The sequence below is a fragment of the Ostrea edulis genome, chromosome 7 (genome assembly GCF_947568905.1).
Source record: "Ostrea edulis chromosome 7, xbOstEdul1.1, whole genome shotgun sequence".
NCBI lineage: Eukaryota > Metazoa > Mollusca > Bivalvia > Ostreida > Ostreidae > Ostrea > Ostrea edulis.
The window spans coordinates 15,615,703-15,632,168 of record NC_079170.1 but is presented as its reverse complement, the minus strand read 5'-3'; the positions used below and the strand labels follow the sequence as shown (position 1 = coordinate 15,632,168).

At 35.0% G+C, this 16,466-nt stretch overlaps 1 protein-coding gene across 1 annotated transcript; it reads right to left on the bottom strand.

Annotated features, from left to right (window-relative positions):
- Positions 1 to 1,133: 1,133 nt before the first annotated feature.
- On the bottom strand, positions 1,134 to 11,605 carry LOC125657414 (E3 ubiquitin-protein ligase Midline-1-like). The gene is made up of 2 exons (XM_056143469.1): positions 11,522 to 11,605; positions 1,134 to 2,829 (listed from the first exon to the last, which is right to left on the bottom strand). The coding sequence occupies exon 2, from the start codon at positions 2,811 to 2,813 to the stop codon at positions 1,152 to 1,154; it is 1,662 nt and encodes a 553-aa protein (XP_055999444.1). The 5' UTR covers positions 2,814 to 2,829; positions 11,522 to 11,605; the 3' UTR covers positions 1,134 to 1,151.
- Positions 11,606 to 16,466: the final 4,861 nt, after the last annotated feature.

Genomic DNA, 16,466 nt, shown 5'->3' with positions numbered 1-16,466 from the left:
TTGGGGTGATTTAAAACTTTCCTTCAATAAACAGTTATCATATCATGAACGTCTTGATCTTCAAATACATGATCTAGATGCATGAAATACATGGTATGTTTCAAATGATGACCAGATGACCTGAACTGAGGTCACTACATACCACTGTCATTACAAACCTCAGTATCAAGTACAAACATTTTATCTTTCTGTGTTACATACACAAGATAGTACTGACAGAATGTGCTGATAAAGATATCGATAAAAAATCACATGTCTAATCAAAATAAAACGAGTCAATCTGAAAAAGATGAACAGGTTTAAAACTTTACATAGAATAAAATTCAGAATTTTCTAAACAATAACAATACCATCAGGCAAAATTAATAGTAGATTTTTTTTTAAAAGTCTACCAAAGGATAGACAGCATGAGACCAAGATACATGTACCCCCAATTCCATGTGTGTGTTTGTGTGTGTAAGGATAGGGGTGGGGGGGGGGGGGTGTAACAAATATAAGAAGTTTGCCAATAAGATGTATCTGCTATTAATAAGGTTTCTTATTTGCTGTGCTTTAGAAGCTGGACATCCATTAGAGAATTAAGTAGTGTCAATGAGATAATATCTAGAGAGGACAGTAGTTAGAGACCCAATTTTTAAGATAACACCCCCAAAATAGTAGGCTGCTTGTCATTCAAACATTTAAATATAGATCTCAGGTGGAGTGACATCTACACAGACTGTGGTCTGTATTATGAATTACACAATCAGAAATCAAACAATATACTTTCCACGTTAATTTCTAACTTACTGAAATAATTTATATTATCAATTTATGATAGCTCTGTATTTATAAAAGAAGTTATTCATTCAGCCAATGAATCATGAGTGAGAGAGAAAAAAAAGAGGGTGGGTGGGTGTAGACTGTGTGTCAGCTCCCTGTTATCTACAGACACAACCATTACACAAACAGTATCATCACTGAAACTCTGCAGACGCCCCAGAGACATGTCCTGTGTATTATTTTGGGTCTTTAACATGTTCAAGTGACTAGAGTGAATTGTCTGAAATTGAGATTTCGCAATTCCTGTGCATCCTGGCAGATGAAAGAAGTTTTAACATTTACCTCAATACTTTGAATTAAGTCTCTAACTTGGATATAAAGAATAGTATTTATTGTAGATATTTGATTTTCTTCAGATTTCCACTGACATACTCAGCAACAAACAAGTTGTCACTTTTGTCCACATATAAACCAATTGGATCCTTCAGATCACAGTTATCTATATAGCAGAGGAACTGTCCATTCTGGTCCAGGATGTGGATACAGTGGTTATTACAGTCTGCTGTCAGGATCTGACTCCGACTGTCTGTTGTGATTCCCCGCGGTATGAATTCTTTGTTTTTGGTAGTAGAAGAATGACCAGTATATCTATATCGGAGTTTTCCAGCCTGATTGACCACAACGACTGCACCAGCTTCCCTGTCAGCCACACATATATCCAGGTTTCTGTTCTCACTTATGTATTTAAATTGAGCATTTCCTGAATATAGAGGCTTACCCTCATCATCATACTGGATTGTTTGTTTCTCTGTGGAACCTGAGTAACGGAGAACTTTGGATTGTGTTTGATCATCACTGCGCATGGTAACCAAGAGATCACCAGAGGAGGTGACACAGAGATTGCCGGGTTTCCAGCCCTGTAGTCTGATCACCTCCTCTATCTGTCCACTCTTCACTTTATTCACAGTCTTTGTTGCCCAGTCAGAGTACACTAGATCATCATCACTTGTCACTGCTATATCACTTGGACATTTCCCTGATTTTGTTTTGATTGTATTGATAACTGTACCTTGAACATTAAAGCATTTCATATCACTGACTTCTGCACTTGTCCAGAATTCTTCTTCACTCAGACAGGTGACATTGCGGAGATTTTCATACCCAGTATTTATTGTAGTGACAAGCTCTGGTTCATCCATCAGTTCTTTGGGTGAGGTTTCTGCTTTCTTCAGTGTGTAGCCATTTTCATCTGTCGTAAATGATAATGGTATCAAAGATCCCAGTGACTTGTAAAGCTGTTCACTGTCTATCATGTTTGGACTAAATGTAGGCAGTGAGACTCGGACTTCGGGAGGAAGTTTTCTGAATTCTTTGTTTTTGGATCTGTATTCCATGGTCACAGACACTTCATTGGATTCCTCCATTTCCTTCAGAGTAATCTGTGATTGCTCAATAAGGGACTGTATCTGCTTAATTTCATCCAAATGTTTCTTCAGAATTTCCAGGTGTTTGATTTTCATCTCTTCTATTTCATTTTTCATTTTGTTGATGACATTGTCAATTTCCTTGTGCCATTCCTCTCCATGTTTTGTGACTACTGTTGTGAATTTCACATATTCTCCATCCAAGTTGGTTATTTGAGTTTCTAAATCAGTGACCACTTCTTCATATGTTGGAGAAATAATGTTTTCTATCTCCTCTGAATCTTTTGTAATGTCTGCTTTTCTTTTGTTGTAGATTTCAGAAAGAATTAAAAATGTATGACCCTTGTGTTTATCTGCAGCAGTACACAAGGAACAGACAAACATGTCGCATTCCTTACAACGTAATTCACAGACTTTGTTTTGATGTGTACTACACTTTGGATAGATCAAGGTTGATTTTCGATTTTGGATTGGTACCACTTTGTGTTTGTCGTAGTCATCAGCAACATGTTTTCCTATACAGGTAATACATAGATTGACGTGGCAGAAATCACAGTACATCTGTACTATAGCTGTCTCACAAAGGTCACATCGGACGACATCTTGAGCACTGCGGCGGGGGTCCATGGCTACTCTATATATTCTACAATTTGAAGAATATGAAATTTATTAATTGTATTACAAATTTAATTAGATAAGTATACTAGATAGAGAGTTATATTTAGACCTGTTACATAAAAAATATTCAAAGATATTATGGATATCTAAATTTTATCGTATATAACACGTACATCACTATACACAAGGTGTTACGATATACGTGAACGGATCAAAGGATCTAATTTTAATTAGATTGATATAACACTAAATCTTCCAAACTGTGTCATAGACTCGGTGAATGTTTAATATATTGACATTCGCTTTTCTTAATCTCTGTCGTTAACTTTGATCTCATGTTTTCACTTACTTGTAACAACGGAACTTAAAACTTAAGCATGTTAAAGGTTAATTTTGATAATCGATCTGATTGAACAGGCCTCAGCTTAGCTAAAGCTTACTGAATGTAACTCATTCACCAGACCCTGGCTTGGATTTCACAAAATAACTAGAAAACTGACACGGTCAGCAAGGGCCCCGCTGAGGGTTATTAGAGGAAAGTGACTTCTGTATTTGATATAGCAATGTTTGGGACTGGTAATAACCGTTAGAATTAATAATATTCAAAGATACATTGGAATACCATTTTGTGAAAAGGGAATCATAAACCATATTTAGGTGAGACTGATGCAAAATTAAATTACTTCTGTTTGACACACACTCATCCACTCAAACGCAATTAACAGAGTACAACTAAATCCCATTGTAATAAGGATTCAAAATGGATAACTGGTACAAAGTATGGTACATACTATTCTAAAAGGATTATGAACTTGACATATTGATGTCTTGGAAAAGGAAATTCTGACATCGGGGCTCTATGCGTTTTCATTTGATAAAAATGTTCTACATTTTTAAAAATAGAAATTTATAGAATATGCCTTTACATACATAGGTGAGAAAGTTTCCATTATTCCTAGCCATACCATGTATGCGCTAAAAAAAAATTCATAAGCAAATATCAATATACTCACATAGTAAATGTGGACCTTACCCACAGGGGCTCCTCACAAAATTTTGTCTTATTAAAATTTGACATTGTCTATTCTATATTTACACAAGGGAGGAATCCGGAATCCCAAAATTAGCTAACTGAAATTTTCATTTGTCTTTTTTTATATTTCAAGGACGTTAAATATTACGAACCTGGTCTCGATTGATCGAGGAAAGATCATAGTTTGTAAAAATACCTAATATACGTTTGCACCGGCAATAGATATCAAGAAGCAATGCATTTTCTGTCGTTTTCGAACCACGGGAACTTTTCATCAATCACCCAAAATAGAAAACGCGTTCTTATTGGTCAATTTAATTGTACATCAAACCCAAACTGAAAGGCCTCTCGGTCACCTGAGTATCATACCCCATACATAGACCATGTATTTAGCTTTTCTCACACGTTTGGGAGCAGATAACATTCTTAAAGATTATTTCTTAATAAAAAAAAAATTCCCTGTGCCTGCAACACCGGCGATCAAAACATTATGACCCGATAGTAGAGCACAAGAGCGAATTGAACTGACCAATGAGAACGCATCTCTATTTTGGGTGATTGAGGAAAAGTTCCTGTGGTTCAAAAACGACAGAAAATGCATTGGTTCTTCATATTTATTGCCGGTGCAAAAAGATGTTAGGTATTTTTACAAACTATGATCTTTCCTCGATCGATCGAGATAGGGCTTCTTAGATTTAACGTCCTTGAAATACAAACAAGAGGTCCATGGTCCACATCGCTCATCTGAGTCACCTTGACCCATATCTGAAGACTTTCCATATATATTTGCATGTAAAACCTTAGTCCCTATTATGGCCCCAACTACCCCTGGAGGTCACGACTTTTGCAAACCTGAATCTACACTACGTCAGAAAGCTTTCATGTAAATGTCAACTTCTTTGGCTCAATGGTTCTTGAGAAGAAGATTTTTAAACATTTTCCATATATTTGTATGTAAAACTTTTACCCCCCCCCCCACTTGAGGCTCCATCCTATCCCCCGGGGGCCATGATTTGAACAAACTTGAATCTGCACTATGTCAGAGAGTTTTCTTCTAAATATCAGCTTTTCTGAGTCAGTGGTTATTGAGAAGAAGATTTTAACTATACATTTGTATGTAAAACTTTGATCCCCTATTGTGGCCCCATCCTACCCCCGGGGGTCATGATTTGAACTTCAATCTACACTATGTCAGAAAGTTTTCATGTAAAACTCAGCTTTTCTGACTCAGTGGTTCTTGAGAAGAAGATTTTTAAAGATTTTTCCTATATATTTGTATGTAAAATTTTGATTCCCTATTGTGGCCCCATCCAACCACCGGGGCCCATGATTTGAACAAACTTGAATCTGCATTATGTCAGAAAGCTTTCATGTAAATGTCAGCTTTTCTGGCTTAGTGGTTCTTGAGAAGAAGATTTTTAAAGATTTTTCCTATATATTTGTATGTAAAATTTTGATTCCCTATTGTGGCCCCATCCAACCCCGGGGCCCATGATTTGAACAAACTTGAATCTGCATTATGTCAGGAAGCTTTCATGTAAATCTCAGCTTTTCTGGCTTAGTGGTTCTTGAGAAGAAGATTTTTAAAGTTATTCCCTATATATTTGTATGTAAAATTTTGATTCCCCCCCTTGTGGCCCCATCCTATACCCGGGGGCCATGATTTGAACAAACTTGAATCTGCACTATGTCAGAAAGTGTTCATGTAAAAATCAGCTTTTCTGGCTCAGTGGTTCTTGAGAAGATTTTTAAAGATTTTTCCTATATATTTGTATGTAAAACTTTGATCCCCCTTGTGGCCCCATCCTACCCCCGGGGGCCATGATTTGAACAAACTTGAATCTGCACTATGTCAGAAAGTTTTCATGTAAAAATCAGCTTTTCTGGCTCAGTGGTTCTTGAGAATAAGATTTTAAAAGATTTTTCCTATATATTTGTATGTAAAACTTTGATCCCCTATTGTGGCCCCATCCAACCCCCGGGGTCAATGATTTGAACACACTTGAATCTGCAATATGTCAGGAAGCTTTCAGGTAAATTTCAGCTCTCCTGGCCCAGTGCTTCTTGAGAAGAAGATTTTTAAATGACCACACCCTATTTTTGCATTTTTGTGATTATCTCCCCTTTGAAAGCTACATGGCCCTTCATTTGCACAAACGTGAAAGCCATTCACCCAAGGATGCTTTTGGCCAAGTTTGGTTGAAATTGGCCCAGTGGTTCTGGAGAAGAAGTCGAAAATGTGAAAAGTTTACAGACAGACGGACGGACAGACAGACAGACGACGGACAAAATGTGATCAGAAAAGCTCACTTGAACCTTCGGTTCAGGTGAGCTAAAAAAAGACGAATGAAAATTTGAGTTAGCGATTTTTGGGATTCTGGATTCCTCCCTTGTGTAAATATAAACAAGCCCCTGTGATTTCTGTACAAAATTTGAAAATTGTACGATGAAAACTGTTCGAGTTATCGTGTCACAAAGAAAGTGTTCATAATAACAAAGATGATGACATACATACAGACAGACAAAGTGACATGATCCCAAAATCTATAGGCGTCTTCCTCTTATTGTAAAGTATTTTTGTACAAAATTTGAAAACTGTATGATAAAAACTGTTTGAGTTATTGTGTCACAAAGAAAATGTTGACGGACAGATGGACGGACAATGTGATTACTATAGGGTTTCCTGCAATTCATGCGGGGCCCTAACAATCTCAAGCATAAGTTTCAGGTTTTTTAGCAGTCACAATTTAAGTAAATCTGATAGAGTCCAAGTTTCAGGCCTGGCTATTTGCAATTAATGTAATTACTGTTTTCCCATAATGTCAAAGGAGTGCAAAACACTCCTCTGAAATTCTGATGACAATGATGATTAGAGGGTAAAACTGCTGAATTTCTGCAGTTAGGACTTTCATGAAAGAAAAATCAAACTAAACTTTATCAGACAGAGGCAATGGAAGCCCAATTGTTGCTTAATTGTCTTGGTATGATCAACAAAAAAGTCATCTAATTTGCTGAAATTCAAAAGAAATGAGATTTTAAGGGGAAAAGTTTCAAATGCTTCCGAATGCTCATAATCAGAGGTATGCACATTCACCACGATCATACAGAGCGGAGTTTGTTAACTGGTTTAGTATAAGACAAGTACTTTATTTGAGGGAGACCAAAAGATTTGAATTTTTGATCTTAAATTGTTTCAAGCTTTAACCTGCATTGTGCGAGTTATTAGCTGCATGGGATATAATTATACCCTTTCCCCTGAAACAAGTTCTTGTATTAGCTAGCACCCCCCTCTCCTCCATTACTAATATTTAAAAAAGTCAATTAATGTAAAACAATACTATTTGATTAATTATAAAGTTACTATTTAAGGTAAATCAATCCTCATGTGATGTCATAGGTTTTCACAAAAATCTTTATTGTTCTAATTAAACTTTGTGCATGATAGAAATATACCTTTCACTGCATGAAATAAAATAAAAAATGGTAAACTAATCATTGTACCAAAAAATTATGATTTCCATAGATAATCATTATAAATAATTTATACAAATGAAGGAAAGCAGAAGTGAGCAAGCTCACATACATGTATATGCTCCAACACTGCTCGACAATGCCTCACATAATGAATGGTAATGCTATATGCATTACTGCAAGAACAGGCTCGAAATTTTAAGATAACTGGGGCATACTGTAGCTACTCGCCTATAAGTCGGATTTTGGGGACTTCAATTTTGGTCCAAAACTCTATGTCTGACTTATAAGTGAGTCCTAGAAAACTCGGTAATTTTTTTTATCAGGAAATGCAGTACGGTAAGTGATTTAGTCCAAAGGTAATCATTTATAAAGGTCGGAACTTAGTGGGAAAGGAAGACCTAACTTAAATTACTTTATGTATAAAACAGAAGTGTTTATAGGGTGCATGATTTTATATTTGTTTCAATTAATTGTTAATTAAAGATCAAATATTGATGTCACACGTACCCCTTAACATACTTGGAAATACAGGTAAATGCGAAGAATATTTATCTGAAATTGGCAACGGATTTGGAAGAAAACTGTACCGACTTACAAGCAGGTCAATTGAAAATTCCTCTAAAACAATCGGGAAAAAATACAACTGACTTATAGTCAATCAACTTATAGTCGAGTATGAATGGTAACTCCCAGAACAAGAGACCCATGGGCCACATCGCTCACCTGAGTCACCTTGGCTCAAGCTTAAAAGGACTGATTGACAAATTTTGAAAAAATGGATATTGATCTAAGTTTATTATATATATCTTTCACATTTCAAGCATTCTTTGTGACTAGATGCAAAATTAAGATGCTTTATATTACAAAATTAATATTTCACTGGTTTGTTTGTATTATACATAAAAATACTCAAGTCTTTCTTTACACAACACAGTTTTAAGGCTTTTATTCTTGTATTCAGAATGTCAAAATTTTGGCCGTCATTAATTAAATGAGTTATTTTTAATGTTTAAAAAAATTTTTTTTGATTGAAACATTAACAAGAGGCCCATGCACCACATTGCTCACCTGAGTCACCTTGGCCCATATTTGAAGACTTTCCATATATATTTGCATGCAAAACCTTAGTCCCTATTGTGGCCCCAACCTAACCCTGGAGGCCATGATTTTTACAAACTTGAATCTGTACTATGTCAGAAAGCTTTCATGTAAATTAAATATCAACTTCTTTGACCCAATGTTTCTTGATAAGAAGATATTTGTATGTGACCCCAACCTACCCCATGCAGGGACCACACCTTGAACAAACTTGAATCTGCACTGTGTCAGAAAGCTTTCATGTAAATCTCAGCACTTCTGGCTCATTGGTTCTTAAGGAGAAGATTTTTAAAGATTTTCCATATATTTGTATGTAAAACTTTGACCCCCCCCCCCTTGTGGCCCCATCCTAAACCTGGCGGTATGATTTGAACAAATTTAAATCTGCACTATGTCAGAAAGCTTTCATGCAAAACTTTGATCCCCCCTTGTCAATGATTTGAACAAACTGAAATCTGCATTAGGTCAGAAAGCTTTCATGTAAATCTCAGCTTTTCTGGCTTAGTGGTTCTTAAGAAGAAGATTTTTTTTTAAAGATTTTCATTATCTATTTGTATGTAAAACTTTGATCCCCTATTGTGGCCCCATCTGACATACCCATTTGAACAAACTTGAAAGCCCTTCACCCAAGGATGCTTTTGACCAAGTTTGGTTGAAATTGGTCGAGTGCTTATGGAGAAGAAGTCGAAAATGTAAAAGGTTTACAGACAGACGACATATAAGAGGCGATCAGAAAAGCTCAGGTGAGCTAAATATATAACTCATTTAATTAATGACGGTGAAAATTTTGACCTTCTTAATACAAGAATAAAAGCAATACTTTAGCCTTAAATCTGTGTTGTGTAAACAAAGACTCAAGCCTTTTTATGTATAATACAAACAAACCAGTGAAATATTAATTTTGTAATATAAAGCATCTTAATTTTGCATAGTCACAAATTTTAACTTTTAGATGACACATTCTACCCAAAGAATGCTTGAAATGTGAAAGATATAATAAACTTCGATCGATATTCATTTAAAAAAAAACCAAGATGTGTTTTGATACACAAATGTCCCCGATAATGGCCAATTCCGAAGATGGCCAAGGTCACAAGGACAAATATTCTGGTACCAGTAGAAAGATCTTGTCACAAGAAATGCTCATGTACAATATGAAAGCTCTAATATTTACCATTTATAAGTTATGACCAATGTAAAAAAAAAATTAAAAGTACGTCAAATGTCAAGGTCAAAAGGTTTAGTACCAACATAAAGGTCTTGTCACAAAGAATACTCATGTGAAATATCAAAGCTCCACCACTTACAGTTAAAACGTTATAAGCAAGGTCAAAGTTTTCAAAAAGGCTGTTTTCATGTTTGTGAAAAATACGTGAATTTGTAGTCTTGTTGTTGCGGGCGAAGAGAGAGAGAGAAAATACTGTGTACGGTGTTGTTTTTCTCGTATCGACAGAAAGGATGTCTTAGGGTGGATATGAATATGAGTAATAAGCATAATTTCAGTAAATTAATTGTACAGTTTTACAATGCATTCCATAATGTATGTACTAAACATGTACTATGAAAATTTGGGGGGGTCAGTAAATTTCACTGTGGGCCAGTAAATTCAGACAGTTCACTGGTCCGACTAGCCAGGAAGTTTTAAATGTTTTCGTGAAGACTGTTGCTGAACTGGAACATGTGATCTACAGTTCAGTGATCGACGTGTTAACCTATTGAGCTACACTGCTAGATGATTAATTTTTTAATGAATAGGCAAATATTGTTGATATTCATATTTTCATCTATGTTTTAAAATGAAGTCAGCCATTATGATGATGTAGAGTACCCCCTTGACTAGAAAGTTTCATAAAATTCTTTTGAACAGTCTTAGAGGAGTTGAGCTGACAAGAACAGGACAGACGGGCTCAAATCTCTAAGTTCAAGTGAGGCATAACTCCCAGAAAAATTATTGAATCAGAATTTCCTGGGAATATGCACATCTACACAGTATGTCCTTATTAATTACAAAGTTTCACTAAATTCTGTTGAGCAGTCTCAAAGGAGTTGCGCTGACAAAAAAGGGACTCACCGACTGACGGATGGTTAAAAAAACAATATACTCTCTGCAGCTTCGTTGCGTGGGTATAAAAATGTTGTCAAGGGCAATAACTCCTATGCTAGTATATTTCCTCTACTGTATGTCTATATTTTACCATAATATATCCATATATTAATTTATACATATTTATAAATTAGCAGTTTTTCTAAAGACTATTTGATTAATTATAAAGTAACTATTTAATTATCTCCTTCATATTACCCTTTCCAAATGTTTTGACCGAGCGATATGCACATCATTGTCCATGGAGTAGGTCTTTACGCCCCTTAACTTAAGATAAAGCTGGTCAGCTGATTCCCATGGGCACCTGAAGTGTGGATGCTTGTATAGATCTTATGTACAATACCCCTCCCCCTTCTAAAATGAAATTATTTTTAAACAGAACCAATAATTTATCCAAAATATGTTATTTTCCCACCTATCACCCCCATAAGTCGCTCTGAACTGTCAGTTTCTACCTTTAGCGAGCTTTTGAGATGACCACTTGTGAGATACTAATACATATTAGTATCTAGCTCACAAGTTCTCATCTCAAAAGCTTACAGAAGGTAGAAACCGACTATTCAGAACAACTTACGAGGGTGATAATATTTTGGATAAATTATTGGTTCTGTATAAATCTAATTTCGTTCTAGAAAGGGGGAGGGGGGTATGTACATGAGATCTATGCAAGAATCCACACTTCAGGTGCCTGTGCTGATTCCTACTCTAGTTTTAATTCTCTAAATGTCGAAAATTATTAATAAAGATCATATAAATGTAAACGTTAGTTAACGCATACCCCATGGCTTGGTCAATCAAGTGAATTTTATTGACTTTATTGATAAAATTTCAAACTCCTGCGCCCTGAATAGCTAAAGATAAAGCTCGCCACTCATGACGTTAGAAAATTCTAGTTTTCACTTATCTTTATCTTCGTTTTTCTCTTCCAAATAATCAAATGCATGGATGAAATCGACATTCGGATGACAAAATATTCTTCCATTTCCAGTAATTAATCATTAATGTTACCTGTAGCATTACATTTCCCTGTATGTTGAATTGCGTGTCTTGATTGGTATGTCACCTGACAACAATTTTGTATCTGTCCGTCCCAGAGACGTAAGGCTGAAATTTAGAGTTATCTCTCTTGTCTGGAGATACACAGCCTGTGTGATAATTATAATAAATTTGGAAGTAAAAATCAAACAATGGAGTTTTGAAGCCTTGGTTAAATGAAAGTAGAAAATACATGTATTACATGGGGATATGATGTGATTGTATTTGTTTGAAAGTGGAAGTAATGCATAAATTTATGTGATTGTCTCCATATAAGAGAAATGGTCATGAAATTTTATTAAGTTACCCTTTCAAATTAAGACCTATCTTCAAGTCATTGAAGATATCCATAAACGAATTAATGATAGAAGGTAGGATAAATTCAACAAATAAATAAAAATTGCTTCAATTCAAATTAAGAATAGAATTTGACCCTTAGAGATAGGCTAATAATTTGAAGATCAGATATGTAAAACCGAACTAATCCGCAAAATATACACATCTGTGTAAATGTTACGGGAGCATTTCCTTATGTAAATGTACCGTGCGTGACGTCAGTGTCAACTATTTGAGAATATTGAATTTACAAATAGTGATAGTTTTGTAATAGTTGAACTTATATTAGATCCATCTTCAAATAATTTAACATAAGTATAAGTAATTAAAGATAATTTTTGTTCAATGTTCACCGTTTTTTGTAATTATTCACAATTAATGTCTATCCATATCTTTAATATAAAAATGTTACCTTTCACAAAATGTGAGTTAAATCATTGAATTTCAAGGATTGAAATAACTAGTCATTGCCATTAGATGGGATATTATAAATTCTTTCGTTGAAAAATTTATACTTTTACTCTTAATAGTATTCATACTTATTTATCTTTTAAATTAAGGATGTACTCTTACATCGTCATAATGGCTGAATCCCTTTTAAAACATGGATGAAAATAGATATATCAGCAATATTTGTCTATTCGTTACAAAACCATAGCCAAGCTGAGTAGGTTAGCACGTTGACTGCTGAACTGTACATTGTGGGTACGAGTCCAGCAGGGTTTTAACCCCCCCCCCCCCCGACTGCTTTCTACTAAAACTGCATTTTTTGACTAAATAAAGTAAATTTGAAAGTTTTCAATTTCAAAATATTGTACATGTTGTAAACATATCCTCCACTCTCATATCAAATTTCTCTGGTGTAGCATACATCCTTAAAACTATCTATGAAGTTTATACCTAAATTGAATATGATAAATAAAGAAATAATTAAATGGTGGGGGATACAACCCCCATAACCCCATCCTTAGATCCGCCACTGCATATATATACAACAGTTTACAATGTGTTAAAGAATAACTGAAAACGATCGATATTTTGTACAATCATCAAAAACAATTTGGAGTATGACTTCGTATTTTTCAAATGCACATTAAAATACACATTTTTGTAAAAACAAAAAGTGGATTAAACATGGTTTACTCACCCTCTTTCATTTCATATATCAAAAGTAAAATGGGTTAAAAGTAGGGATGGCAATTTTTATGTCAATAAAAGTAGGGATGTCAATTTTACCCGGGATAACTTAGTCGAATACTCGGCGGCTTTAGTCGAGCGATAGTCGAGTACTCGGTAATAAACAAAGCAACAAACTAACAGGGTACAAGTGTACCTAAGTCTTCAGTCACGCATCAGCGCAAATAGATGACTAAGTTGATTGATAATGAATCCTAGATAGCCGTTTCGAAATTTGTACAATCGAATTAAAGACATCGTATTAAATGCAGTTTACTTTTCAAAATACCGAGCATCATTTAATTTCTATTGCATGGATATACATGTATATGCAGTATTAAATAGTGTAAATATAAAAATTAATCCAAAAGTAGACCGTAGACCCCAAATTGACTTTATCTACAAATCCTTATTGGAATCAAAATACACATAATGATAAATCATTTTTAATTTCATAGTACTTTCTTAACTATATTCGTTTGACGAAGAGTGGGATAATATTTTCCTCTCCCATTTGATTTACGCTTACCAAGAATAAAAAACTTCAATGATTTCAATTTCGAATATACCACAAAATCTTATCAACAAACTCCTTTTGCGTAAAATTAAAATTAAGGATACAGACATATATACTTTTTGTAATAATGAAACTAAAACTATTGAGCATGTTCTGTAGGATTGTGAAATGGTACTAGACATTTTAAATGATTTTGATACTTTCTGTTTTAATAAGAACCACATCCATGTTACATATTCTAAAGGAGATTTCTTACTTGGATCTTATGTGAGAACAGAAAGTGTGAAAACTCTGATGCCTTTACAAACTAAACACTTTATTTATACAATAGTATGAAATGTCAATTTTTGTGTCCTCTGTTTATGATATCTATAACTACAATTAGAGTAAAGTGTAAACTTTTTTTTAAATAAATTCTATACGTTATTGTATTAGAATTAGTTACAGTCTGTCATGTCATAAATTACCTATGTAAAATTGCATTGTTCAAATCATTATATCTTTTATGTAATACTGTATTTATATATTCTAAAGTTTGTATGACCTTGAACCTTCTACGGAGAGGACTTATATACAGGCAGTACTTACTGTCCGACCCTTTTATAAATTATCATAATAAAATACTGTTTAACTTTTATGTCAGTGGTGGATTTAAGGGCAATTCCTGGATCCGCCCCTGAATGTGCAAATAGAAGTATTTCATTGAATGGTTTAATATCCTCCATAAAACCTATGCGTGATATTAATGAATAAATATCTATAAAAATACCAACAAGGAATACATTGATGAGGCCTGGGAAGGTTGGACAAATTCATTTACATAACCATTCTCTCTCTCTCTCTCTCTCTCTCTCTCTCTCTCTCTCTCTCTCTCTCACACAGACACACACACACACACACACACACACTCTCTCTCTCTCTCTCTCTCTCTCTCTCTCTCTCTCTCTCTGTTATAATGTAGAATACAAACACAATAAATTATTTTCTTTTCTAAACTATTCTTGTAAGTGTCTTTTCGGGAAGAGGTGTTTTCAAGTTCAAGGTTAAAGTACTACATTTTAAATGCTTACAAATGTTTATATAATTTCACATTTCTCTTTTAAATCACAGGCAATTGCATCGCTTGGGGTCGAATTTACTATTAAAGAGTACTCTTTATATCATAGTAAATTCGACCCCAAGCGATGTGATTGCCTGTGTTTTAAATTAATACTCCGCCGTGTCCTTAGTAACAGGAGTGATAGAGTCGTCTCCTACTTGCAGTGATGGTATGTGCAGCTTAGAGGCCATTTGTTTGGAGGATATCACTAGCACCTCAGTCTTGTCTGTGTTGATCTTGAGGTGATGCTGGGCCATTGAGGTTTGAACTGACCTCAAGAAAGACTCCATCTGACTGACTACAAGAGCGGCCTGTTGGACTTTAAAGCTGATATACAGTTCATTATCGCCAGCATACATGAGGTACAAGACATTGTTCTTTCTGAGAAGCCCCCCCCCCCAGGGATGCTGTGTAGATGTTGAACAGAACGAGCCCGAGGACCAATCCCTGGGGGACACCGCAGCCCAACTCAGTGGCACCAGACTTCGCTTCCTTCACTTTGACACTCTGGGTCCTATTGGTAAGATAGGACGTGAACCACATGAGCACAGTGTCCTTAATTTCAAGGTCCTTGAGTATTTGCAGCAAGAGTAAACGATCTACAATGTCAAAGGCAGCCGATAGGTCCAATTGCACTAGCAAGACAGCCTTCTGCTCTCCAATGCCACAAACCACATCGTTGTGAACTCGCAGAAGTGCCGTCTAATTAGTACGCCCACGACGGTAAGCACTTTGGAATGGCTAAAATAGATTGATCTCACTGAGGTAGGTTTATATCTGTGCTGCTACAACCTTCTCAATCAACTAACTTGTATAGATATGCAAGGTTAGACACTGGCCGGTAGTTCTTTGGTATGTCAGGTCCAGTGAAGCCTTTTTCAGAAGTGGTGTCACAATAGCTCCTAAGTGATTTATTTATAATAGAAGTGATGACGGAAGCAAGAGCTGTGACTTGCATAAATGTGACTCTTGTCTCCATAAGAGAAATGGTCTTGAAATTTCATTAAGTTACTCTTTCAAATTAAGACCTATCTTCAAGTTATTTTCATTCGTGTTTATGAATTCTTATTTCATTTTATTATATTTTCTATGCGAAATAAACATAGGACTGTGCATTTTTACCATGGAAATTAACCCAACTTTAAAAGTGTGAGTTTACACGAGGACGTGTTATATACATTAGACCCATAATTAATCTATACCTATATAATAAGTAGTAAATAAACGGTGATTTTTATTTTGATAATTGATAATGAAATGTTGTACTAGTAACAATCAAAACGCACTTCGACACAAAAAGAAACAGTCAAACATATTTATGAGGTCTTTCCAATGTATGTACACAATTTACGATCTACAACATGTTTGTTGTCCCTCTACACCATGCAAGTTCAGTTTCACATAATGAACATTTCACCGTATTTCCATCACAAGAACTTTTTCTAAGTATTTCCAAACAATGGATTTTCGAGGCAAGACCGACATCCAAACTCAAATGATTTATTTGAACATGAACGAATTGAAACCGGTTTGACTTTACCCTTACATGATTTTTGCTCAAAGGTACTTAATGAACATTATACTAAAAAAGAATTTGTTAACGAGTACGTGACTATGAAATATTTAGTCGATGATCGGTACAACCGAGCGATAATCGAGTACTCGGTTACTGGTTGACATCCCTAGTTAAAAGGTATCTGACCAAAAATGAAGGTGCCTGGCAGCATTTCTTACGTTGCATTTTTAACCTTAAGAATATAGATTGTATTTTTTATTCATCAAAAGGAAAA

What these genes read in the sequence shown, in the direction of transcription:
- LOC125657414 (XM_056143469.1), bottom strand. Translation starts at nt 2,813, where the DNA reads ATGGACCCCCGCCGCAGTGCTCAAGATGTCGTCCGATGTGACCTTTGT.